Source organism: Cryptomeria japonica, chromosome 5 (assembly GCF_030272615.1).
Source record: "Cryptomeria japonica chromosome 5, Sugi_1.0, whole genome shotgun sequence".
NCBI classification, from domain to species: domain Eukaryota; kingdom Viridiplantae; phylum Streptophyta; class Pinopsida; order Cupressales; family Cupressaceae; genus Cryptomeria; species Cryptomeria japonica.
The window spans coordinates 506,602,851-506,615,453 of NC_081409.1; the positions used below are offsets into that span (position 1 = coordinate 506,602,851).

The window sequence follows — 12,603 nt, forward strand, 5'->3', positions numbered from 1 at the left end:
TAATAAAGAAATCCACTAGGAGATGCTACAGACATAGGACCACATAAATCAGAGTGAACAAGTTCTAGTTTATCTTTAGCTCTACTTTCACTTTTATGAAAATGACTTTTAACATTTTTGCCTATAGCACAACCTTTGCATGTATCATCATGAATTTGACTGAGTTAAGGCATACCTTTAACTATCTTTCCAAGGGAGGGAAGTGCTTGAAAGTGTAAGTGTCCAAGTCTTCTATGCCATAGCTCATAGGATTCGGGAGCCACATTAATGAGGGCTTGAACAGGGTTAGCAGAGAGCTTATATAAACTATCATATCTATTTCCAATTACACGAGCAGATTTAAAACTAGCCTTCTTAGGCCAAGCAAGGACTTTACCCTCAGAAAATGCAACTTGATAACCTTTATCTTCTAGAGTAGAAATGGAAATTAAATTTCTGTTAATTCCAGGGACAAATAAGATGTCACTAAGGTGAAGAGAAATACTAGAATCTAAATTTAGAGAAGTAGTGCCATAACCTCTTACCGAATATTTAGCATCATCACCAATTACTACATGTAGACTGGTGTCTTTCTCTACTAAGTCTAAAAGATGCTCACGATAGCTTGTGATGTGTCTGGAAGCACCACTGTCAATCAACCATGTGTTACAGTCTGTGGGAATGCTGCTTGACAGGGCATAAATGAATAAGAAATCCTCATTTTGATCTAAGACTTCATTTAGGTTGGCTTCTCTTTGCGGAGGTTCATTCTGACATTCTTTAGCATAGTGACGAAATTTGTCACATCTAAAGCATCGAACACGAGAGAGATCTCTTGGCTTCTTCCAAGAATTTTGAGCATTTGATAATTTGAAATCTCTATTCCTCTTAGGATTATTCTTCTTCCAATGGCCACCTTTCTTGCATTGGGCTGCAAGTACATGCTGATCATTCACTTGAGGACTTTTGAGTTTTCCTCTTGTGATAAGACGAGACTCTTCATGAATGCAATCATTCTTAAGACGATCAAAAGTAGGTAATTCAATTCTTCCACTTATGGTTTGAATGAAAGAGTCCCATGAGTCTGGTTGACAGGGCATAAATGAATAAGAAATCCTCATTTTGATCTAAGACTTCATTTAGGTTGGCTTCTCTTTGCGGAGGTTCATTCTGACATTCTTTAGCATAGTGACGAAATTTGTCACATCTAAAGCATCGAACACGAGAGAGATCTCTTGGCTTCTTCCAAGAATTTTGAGCATTTGATAATTTGAAATCTCTATTCCTCTTAGGATTATTCTTCTTCCAATGGCCACCTTTCTTGCATTGGGCTGCAAGTACATGCTGATCATTCACTTGAGGACTTTTGAGTTTTCCTCTTGTGATAAGACGAGACTCTTCATGAATGCAATCATTCTTAAGACGATCAAAAGTAGGTAATTCAATTCTTCCACTTATGGTTTGAATGAAAGAGTCCCATGAGTCTGGTAGACCATTTAGAACAATCATAACAATATCTTTGTCTTCCATGTTATGTCCAATTGTACCTAGTTGATTCTTTAGTTCTGAAATCCTCATGAAATAAGACATAGCAGATTTTTCCTTTGACATCTTGATATTAAGTTGCTGCCTTAAGGTAATTGCTCTACTGAGATTGTTGATTTCATAAGTACCTTGAAGATGACTGAATATTTCGCTTGCTGTAGTGAATGAGGAAATGGAGGTGACTAGGTGATCTTTGACTGAATCAATAATGAGTTTTCTGGCTTTGACAACATTCCTTTTGAATTGTTTTAGCTCAGCTGCATCTGTAGGTTCAGTCAGCTTTTCTTCATCTATGAATTGAAGAAGTTCTTCTTCTTCTAGGGCAATATGGATGCGGACCTTCCATGCAACAAAGTTGAGGTTTCCATCGAGCCTATCTTCAACTTTCAGCCCCGTTGACTTGACAGAAAATGAAACAACAATCTGGAAATAAAAGAATACTAAAATCTGAAGGTTGATCTAACCAATAGCTTTGATACCATGTTGATTTTTAGACTTTCAGATTTAAACTATACTCAGAAAACTGAAGTTAATTACTAAATCAATATATTTGCTGTTTAGTTTAATTACTTTCAGACTTAGACATAAACATAAATTGAGCAAAATGAACATGACACACAAATACCCTGGGAAAACCTCCTAGGAAGAAAAAACCAGCCAAAAGATCCTCAGATCTGACTATGAATTATATCCAATTGTAACAGTACGTTACTTAGCTGGTAGCTTTGATGTGGCACACCAATTTGTCTAAGCCTTTCACACAGCAATACACCTCTTGAATCTGTTTTGCATGTAACAGCAAGATGACCTTCAGATGAACAGATCTGGAAATTGTCTTTGGCTTCACATATGTCTTGCAATTTGCATCTTCTATTGAAGTTCACCCTTGAATTAACAATCGCCTCAATGCACACTTCCTTCACTTCGCATTTAGAATTCTTTCTTTCTGATTTTCGCACTTGCAGAATAATTATCGCATGTAATGTGATTGTATTTTGAATGCATCAAATGGTGCTCAATATATATGAGGATAGACTCCAAGGTTGAGTCGGCTGAGAGGAGTATTGGCGCCATATTTTAAATAACAACCACACACGTTACAATGCATAGGCCCCATTAATTTGGTGCTACACGCTAAGTAAAGGCAACATGGGCCTGGCCTCTTTAGTTGGGTTCTAATGTTGCCTATCGGCAATTAGAACCCAACACATATGTGCTTTATTTTTGAATCTAAGTTACAATAAAAACAACAGAAATCATACAAAAATACACAGAATGTGGTCAATGTGTTGAAGAAGCGAGAGCTGGAAGAAGAAATTGTGAAAAATAAATTGTTTCGATGCTTTTCTGGCTGTGGACTATTATTATGTGTCATTAAGCAAGTTATTTGGTTAAACTCATGAGTGACTTGCTGAGGGTTATTGCTTTGTAAGTAGTCATCAAGTACTCGTGGAATTTTAAGCTATGGGCTTTCCTATCTCTCCAACCATCAAACAACTCATGAGTGACTTGCTGAGGGTTATTGCTTTGCAAGTAGTCATCAAGTACTCATGGGTTTTTAAGCTATGGATTCTCCTATCTCTTCCATCATCAAACATGATGGTGCAACTCTTTTTCCTCAAGATCTCATTATGCTCATCAATAATGGCCTTTATATCTACCACCTTTTCACTCAAAATTTAGCTCTTTATCTCTTCATGATTAGGGGCTTTGAATTATGCTCCAAAAACAACAATAGCACTGTAAAATTCCCGAAGGAATGTATGCAAATTTTCACTTTCTTTTCCTCAGAGATATTATATCAAACAGTTTGCTTAATGGTTTAAGATGTGCAAATTTATTTGATAGTTGAATGTTGCTCAGAATTGCAGAACGATGCATGCAAAAAGAAATCACCAATGATAAGGTTCCTTCAATGGTAACAGAAATATAGAATGTACACTTGATTGCTCAGAAAAATACAGGATACTTCTGTTATAAATGGCTAAGGTATACAAACAGAATTATGACTTATTTTCAGACTTTTATCCACTTTGAAGTTGCAACAGTAAACCACCCTTCAGAACTGCAAACACCTCCTTAGATGAAACACGTCAATAGCAGCCTAGCAGCTCTGTAATATACATGAATCATACTGTATGGGACCACTCAGGAAGAATATCAACCGGCATATGTATCATATATTGGACTGGAAAGGCATTGTAGAAATGCAAGGGACAGTAATTGAGATGTTAATGAAAACTTCGCAATAACTGGCAAGAACCTCTTCGCACCGACTTAAGGAACAGAAACGAGCTTCTTTGCAAATAGGAAACTTTACTCAGAAAATCAATATACAGCAGTGATGTATGATAAATGTGCCCATATTCTGGTGTATGCTACTCGGTGGAGTGCTGCTGATCAACAAAAACACTGTGCCAGACTTGTGAAACTCATACCTTGTATGCGCCCAGGAAAACAGCCTTAGTCAAACCCGCAATAAGAGATAATCAGCTCACATTCCAACTTATATGTCTATGCCAATGTAAGAGTGCCTATGAAAGGAGCTTTGCCTGGAAGAAGAACTAATGGTCTGCACAGAAATAAGAATTGCCCGCATACACTCTTCTTATGGTGCAGTTATGCAAAGAATTAACAACCAGACTCACAAAACTAAATACTTATGCGCTCAGCACAAGGAGAATAACGTCTTTTTTCTGACATGGCACACCAGTGAACAACGACAATGATACATACATAATCTGGATACCTTTACACCCTGGTTGATCCACACAACAGCTGTAGAACATGATCTTCATGCCAAAATAAATACTACCATTATTTCCCTTCAATGTCAGAGTGGTTACAGAGATTAAATGTGTCGTCTCAAGGAATGATGGAGTCAAATACCATGCCACGTCCCATCATATACTCTTGCGCAAGGATGGTATTTGTTCACCTTTGAATAAACACAACCTACAGCAAAAACCACACCTTCTAATATAATTGCAAAATCACCCAAATGACAAAAATATCAATCGCCACAAAGAAGATGTTAAATAGTAGCGATTAGGTACCAATAATACTCTCCATAAGCACACAATTTGTCCAATATGGTGCGACTACTAGTTTTATTTCAAATGGTTCTTTAATTCCTTTGGAAGCTGTTCATAAAAGAGAGTATTATATATCACTTTAAAAGAGAACCTCTACGAATTCACAAATATCGCTTCCACAAGAAAATATTCAGTAGGATTAACTTCATCGAGCGTTCAATTTACAACATATTCCTTCATTCCTAGCACAGTTTGTCCTTTTTATTACGCAAAAGACTCTTCAGGGGTTATCTTAATTTAAAACTTGTTTATTCCTCTTTTGAATTACGACCAGCAAAAGGAAATATAGAGCATGCACACAAGTAGCTCAATATGGATATAAACACTATTCCAATAAAATGTTCAAAACCAAACCAGCGTCCAACTTTATTTCTCCAATAAAATATTGCAGTTAATCCCAATCTCAGCAGATTAATAGACCATCCAAAAATAACTTAATCTGAATGTTAATACGATACCTCAGATTTTTTTTTGAAATAGGATTTTGCAAATTTCTAAAACCCAAAACTCCACCAAACTCCAGCTAGACAGGAATTTTTCACTCTCGAAACTGATTTTCCCAAGAGGGTTTGCATCATCAAGAGGCTGAGATGGAACACGTTCCAATCTCCAGAATCACGATGGTTTCAATCCAAGAGAAAGAATAAACTCAACACGACTCCAAATGAGCCTCCCACTGCTCTTTAATAACCTTTTGAGAACTCTTATGAATTCTCCTTTTCACATTCCCTTTTTTTTCATATTTCCCTTTCTTTTTAATTTTAACTTCAACTTGGGAAATAATTAAGTGGCCCTCATTGACATAAAAAGTGGTCACTTAAATCTTAGGAATTAATGACCTTATTAAATAATTAAAACATAATTTTAATTTTTTAATTATATTTCTAGGCCAAATAAAAGAGGACATTACAAGCACCTATTAGACTTTGCCAATGAGACCTAAAACAAAGAAAATAAAAAAAATAGGTATTCTATTATTTAGAATCTTTGTTTGAAAAATCCTAAGTTGCCAATTTGGGTATGCGTTATGGGTTCGGGTAGGGCAATTTATTTTACCCCGGGTACGGATACGTTCGTATCATATGTATATATGTTTTCTACATATATATATGTTCAAACATCAACATTATAAAATATAACTATAATTGTAAAGCTATAAGAAAAGTTATGCTCATAAATCCATAATTGCCAATTAATACAATTTTTAAATACCTCATAATATCATATTCATAATATGCATGGGCCCTTATCCACACCCCAAGAGATTAGTCTCGCCTCAGCTCACCTAAAAAGTGGGTGTCGAGATGGGACGTGGGATACCTGTCGGCACCAAAAAAAATTATCATATTCATAATTTGTTAAAATGATAATATTACACAATGAAAATTCAAATTACAATCCATATTTAATATCCCTATTTATCTTCATTAGAAAAATCAAGGTCAACATGCGATTCAGCTTCGTTTGAACTACAATCCATTAGATTGCCACTCCCACTAGCTACGTTTATGCCAAGTGCAAGAGTTGCCTCATCTATAGAGACTTGGGCAAGCTGTGCAACTGTAGCATCTAAATCAGCAACCTTTAAAACCAGCTAGGAGAAAAAACATGGTGAAAATGCAAGTCGTGTTGAAAGAATGAGGTGAAATTACAAAAAGAAGGAAAGGTAGGGCAAAATTAGGGTTGGAGGGGTGGGGGTCGGGGAATTTTCAATTTTTAAATGTTTTTTTTTTGACTTGTGGGGCCCTTTTTTTGGATTCCCATGGCGCCAAAAATGCCTAGGTTCACTTGGATTCGCCTAGGGTTTGGCTCGGGCTCCAAGTTCAAACCCAAGGGCGAACCTGGATGGAACCCAAATCGAACCCAAATCCGTACGTGGACCCATACCCACAAATTTGGTATTGGCTCCTCTTTTAGTATTCGGTATGGGTTGGTTTTATGTTCGAGTTGGCTCCTCATTGTACCCAAACTCGTACCCAGACCCATAAGATTCAAGAGACAAATGAAACAAAAATATATTTTGTATAAAAATTAAGAACTAATTACCTAACCGCATGAAATGGAATTGATCAATAGAACCAAAAGTATTCAACTACTCTCTTCACTATTTGGTGCTTGTCTCTATTCTAACCCATGCTCTTATGTGATGATTGGGAACTTGGAGTAGTACAATAGATAAATAAAATCTAGATCTGTGAAATACTATTAATGCTTGAAGGAAAAGGTAATGAAGGAATCATAGAAGTAGAAGAGTCTCCTTGACTTTGGCCTTTGGCTGCCATTTTTCTCTTCTGTTTCTTTTTAAGATCTTTTTCTCCTCAAAAGACTCTGAGTTTGGACCTTGTGTATAACATTAACTGAGACTTGTGTGCATAGGGATCTTGCCTAGGTATATGTGCACGGTGAAATTGGAGGAGATTAATGCTGTTCCCACTAATTTTCATTTTGCAATGATTGCAAACCAACTCCCATTTCTTGGCCTTTGGGGTGGCATGCTTCCATCTCAAATTCTTTATAATTGGTGCCAACATTATAGCAACATGTTAATTTTAAATAGTTTGCAAAAGAAAGTAAAGGAAAATATAATCAAGATTTAGGATTTATGGATGAAAAGAGAAAAAATCAATTATGAAACAAGAAATAAAATAAGGAAAAATGAAGTTTGTTTCCCACTTTATGAATTCAAAATGGAATAAAATAACAACATAGAAGACATACCAAATTAAAAAAGAAAAGATTCAGATTGCTTTTTCAAATTTGATGAAATGGATGGTGGGATGCTCCAGATTAGTGGAGGGCCTCTTGCAAATGCATTGTACCTGCACATGCTCAATGCGATCAATGTTTGCTGCCCAATCTGCTTGCTGTTTTTGGCTCCAAGTATATTTTTTCTACTTGTTTCCGAGTGCAAATGATATGAATGGAATATTGATGTGTTGAAGATGATTTTAGGGTATTAGCCTATAGGTTTTAGTTTTTAATTTTCAAATTTATTTATTTATATTTGTTTTTTTAACTTCCCACTGGGTGAATCTACCCATTGGGACATGTCCAGACTGGCCAGGATTCAACCCTTAATACTTGGGCCTTGCCAGAGAAGTCTTGCCTCAGGACAGGGCGAGTCCTGCTTCACTGTGTTCAATAAAGCTCCTAAAATTTTAGTAAATTGTTTCCTTTTTAGATTTTTTACGGCCTCTTCTTAAATTTGGAGGGATTTGATGTGCGCGTTGGCTCCTCTTTTAGTATCTTGTTTGGCGTATTAATTTCTGCTTTTCCCCCTATTCCATAGTTTTTGCTATGGATCCCTTATTTGGGAAATTTGATTTACAAGTATCTGAACTTACCTATCTGGTTGTTATGGTGCTTTAGCTTATAATTATTATTTAATACTACAGCTTCCTGTACAACAAAACTGATTTAGTTGTATGTTCTTTGAAGCTTTGGGTTGATAACTTGATTGTCATGAGGCTTTGTTGAAAATAACTTGTGTAGTTTTGAAGACAGGCACAAAGGAGTTATGCAGAACTTCCAATTTATCGTTAAAATTAATTAATTAGTTATTACCAAGCATTACAAACTTCCATGTTTTCATAACTAATATTTATGCATATGTTAGGTATAGTTTGCAAGAAGTCTATTTCTTGTCCTTGAAATCAAGGGTCAGTGCGACAGTTCTACTTTCTTTTCTGATTGTTAGCATTTTGTAATATGTTAAAACCCAGGTCTTGCCAAAACTGCTGTATGTGGTTGGAGGTACAGGTTGCTTTCTCTCCAACCACATACAGCAGTTTTGGCAAGACCTGGGTTTTAACATATTACAAAATGCTAACAGAAAGCAACCTGTACAAAGGATATTCTGCTTTTTGTGTCTTATTGTTACGAAGCTTCACCGAGTCTCAGATTTCTATTTATGCTATTATTTTACAAGTTATAGTTTTCATTAACAATCAGTAATAAGGTAAATGACTATGGGATATTTGTTGGTGTCATCTAAGAGGGAACACATGATGTTTGCAGAATATGTTTCCAATCAATGATTTGATATCTTTGGTACAGGTGGTGAAGTTTCTGGCAGTGATGTGTCTGACCTAGAGGATAATGATACAGCCAGTGAGGATGAGTCGGACAACAATTTAGAGGGATATGCTGTCTCCAGCATACAAATACGTGATAATTGTGTCGATGAACACAGTCTTGATACTAACACTGCATCCATCAAAGATGATGGAAAAGCTGGGGTAGAACATTTGAACATCTTAAAGGAGGCTGACATAGCAAAAAAAGTACTCAGCAATATCATCAATTCTCATGCAAAAGAGGATTGCACCTTGATTTTAAGTGTTCAAAATAACTTCGAAGATTCCACTGGAGCAAAGGCCATGATTCCTGAAAATAAAACGATTTCCATCAGCAAAACTACAAGTGTGGAGTTTAAAGAAGAAAATGCTAACAGAGGAGAAAAGGCTGTTGAAAAGGGTTCTTGCACACAAAACAATGAGAGCTTACAGAAAACAGTATTCATAAGTAATCTTCCGTTTGACATTGATAGTGAAGAGATAAAAACACGATTCTCAGTTTTTGGGAAAATTAAATCTGTTCACCATGTTCTTCATCAACTTACAAAGTATGCTAAAGTTATTTTCATTTTGTTATTTTAATATTATTTAATTTTTGATTATGGTTGTAAATTTTGCAGGCTTAAGTCATCATTGAGTAGTGTAAAATTGTGAATAGCTATTTGGATGCTTTTAGTTGTTCTATGTTGCCAGAATAGTCTTTGGATCTAATAATGGTGAATTTGATGATGAAGGCGACCAAAGGGGACAGCATTCATTGAGTATGAAACAATAGAAGGAGCTGAAGCTTCTATCTTGGCTGCAGAAACAAGACAGGGCTTAGCAGATTCAGGAATCACTATGAAAGGAAGACCATTGACAATTTTGAAGGCCATAGACAAAACATCAGCTGGTCAGAAGGCAAAAGAGAAGGTAGAAAAGGAGGTTCATGATCACCGCAACCTCTATCTGACTAAGGTGAGATGATATGATGCCATTGTTATTTTTTTGTTAATATCTTCATTTTGAAGAGAACACGAGTATATTGAGAGAGGGGAGGGGGTGAGGTGAATTAGTATAAAACAATTCTCTACTTTTTCAAACTTAATACCATAAGCATATCAATTGCACAATATCAACAACATAAGATGCAACAATTATGCAACACAAGTTGAAGACACGATTTATGTGGCAACCCTTTCTGGAGAAAACAATGGCAAAATATTGCTTATTATAAATTGTCCTTTACAACTTTGTAGGCACCAATCCATAGGAGGCACAAACCCCCTCAATTTGTAGGCACCAACCCCCAGAATTTGTAGGCACTTACCTCCACAATTTATAGGCACCAACCTATTTTTACACAAATTCAGCAAAATATGATATTGTCTTCAGTCTTCACAAAGATCTGATTATGAATGCACTTTCTTTCATTCCTTTGCTTGTGGATGATCTAACAATTGTTACACATGTACTCTCCTTCGTGACTTGGTTTTTAGATGATGTAATCACTTCCCTTTACAAGTCTTCTTGATAATGATGCATCTACTTTTCTTACACAAACTTTCTCTCAAATAATGCAATACTTCCCTTGATAATTCTGCCTTAAGGTCTGCTCTAATTTCTCTTACAAATCTGCTCAAAATGTCTGTAATAAATCAGTCTTTAGATCTGCTATGATTCCTTTCTTGAAAACTTTACTCAAATTTGCAACAAATGCACTTAATATAGACTGCTCAAATCTGCAATAATTTCCTCTTACATCTGATCAAGAATGTCACTCAAGTTCGCTCCAATATACCTCAACAATCTGCCATAATGCTTTTTCAAGAACTGCTTTTTATCCTCCTCACACACCTGGTATAAGCTCTCTTATAAAATTGCTTAAGACTGTTGTAGATCTGCTTAAATCTTCACCTAATCTGAAAGATATTCAATAATTTCTTTCATACTTTTTCTCCTCCTTTCCTTGTTTTATACCCCACATCATGTCACTTCACCCAAAAGGGGTGACTTTTCACAAGGGGTCAGCCACACATGGAATAAAACAATTTATTTTGTTTTAATTCTTCAAGGAGAGTTGGCCCAAACAAAAGACATTTATTTTCAATTTAACACAATAAGTAGGGCACTTGAGCATGAGATTAGCCCTTAGCAAAGATGAATTTTTTTTAGTTTTGTATGCAAGCTGGGCAGCATAGATTTAACTGTCTTGGGCACCAATAAAGATGTCAGCCAACATATAAATCATTTTGCGCCAGCATTCAAATCATTTTGTGGTCGGCCAAATATGTGCATTAACATTATTAGATCTTCTTGCAAAGGTGGTTGGCCAGCAATAATAATTAAAATATCACTGACAAAATGCCTGACAAATTCGGCAAGGTTCTGTTGGTGTACGTTTTATAATATGCCAAACATTAGAATAAAATACCCAAAGATAATTTACCCTCTCTTGAAAAATCACCGCTAATGCTAAGATTGCTAGAAGATCATATGGCGATTCCAAGGTTTCTTTTGTCAGGTCTTGACGTGTGGATAAGCTCAATGGGTGTTGTGATATGCTGGTAATACACAAAGGGACTTACGCTTGGATTGTTCAATTCACAATGAAGGTTTAGACAATGAAGCTCTATCATTCGGGACTTGGATCATGGAAAAACTGAAAAGGAGATGAGGGTTGAGAAATTCTAATCTATTCCTAGGAATTCAAGAGACGGTATTGACCAGGTGATCTCAATAAACCACACTTTGCTTCGCCTCACTTAAGACAACTACACAAAGTGGATGCAATCTTCAAGGGATGTGTTTTGATCAGAAGTTTAAGCATGCATAAAGTAGAAAGCTCAGACTAACTTTGCACAGTGAATGAAAATCATCCATTCACCAAAAGTATGAGCGGAGATACACCATAAACCAATACTTATTAGATCTTTCATTCATTTAACATACATGAAATAAGGCCTTAAGAGAATGCACACAAGTAATGTATTATCCAAAAATGACCTTCTTGCAACAATATTTTAAAAACCTCACACTCTCCAAATGAGAGGAGGCAACCTTATATAGGAGTCCAAAAACTTTGAATGGCCGAGATTGAACAATGATCAAGGGCCCAGATTAAAATTAGGGTTTCCCAAAACTAACTACCCCTCGGCCAATGAGAAAATTACATTTGGGGACACTTGTCCTTCTTGCTAAATATGAACCAACAATAAAAACAGAAGGTTGTTGCATTGTGAAGTGTGCCCTCTAGAAGCTTATGTGCATAAGTCAGGTTCATTGAACCTAGACATGCTGACTTGGAACAATCTGATTGGTTGGAAGATGACGAGGCGCTACCTCAGCGTGTTGGATGTCCTCTCTGAATTCTCCAATTTGTAAATCGTCTAAGTATGGAAATTTGTTTCTTCTTGTCACCATCTAATTTTGATTGGGAGCTTGTCTTTAATTCTGAATTTGGCTTGAAACTCTTTGATGATCTCGCCTTAGCTCTCATCTATGATCTGCAAAACCAAAAGAAAATTAAGTTAAGATTCTAACTTTGAGCACAAACTTTGAAGATTTGATGGCAGAGTGTGTTCTGATTTTCCAATTCCTTAGAATTTTTGACAAGTTGTAAGCACTTAGAATTTGGAAATACTCAGGGAACTTGATCTGATTTGAGAATTTAGAGTTGAAATTGGTCCTCAAGAAACCTGAAAGTGGAAAACTCAGTCCCCAAAATCTGTGAATTAAAGTTGAAATCAGATTCAAATTCTGGAAAATATGTGAAAATCGAACCAAAATGTCCCAAAAATCTTGAAAAGTGGCTTGAAAACCCCACAATCATGCCTCGGCTTCTTGATAATTTTTGAATTGTTCCTGAAGTCTCCTGAAACTTATTGAAAACTCTCAAAACATGCCAAGAAAAACTCTTAAAATTCTCC

General features: G+C 36.0%; 1 protein-coding gene across 1 annotated transcript in view; it reads left to right on the forward strand.

The window, feature by feature from the left end:
- The window catches only part of LOC131064860 (uncharacterized), a 100,272-nt gene that overhangs the window by 55,886 nt on the left and 31,783 nt on the right, over positions 1 to 12,603 (forward strand). The window contains exons 15-16 of the mRNA XM_059220696.1: positions 8,676 to 9,243; positions 9,430 to 9,652. Coding sequence (XP_059076679.1) covers positions 8,676 to 9,243; positions 9,430 to 9,652 — 791 coding nt within the window. The remainder of the gene's footprint in view (positions 1 to 8,675; positions 9,244 to 9,429; positions 9,653 to 12,603) is intronic.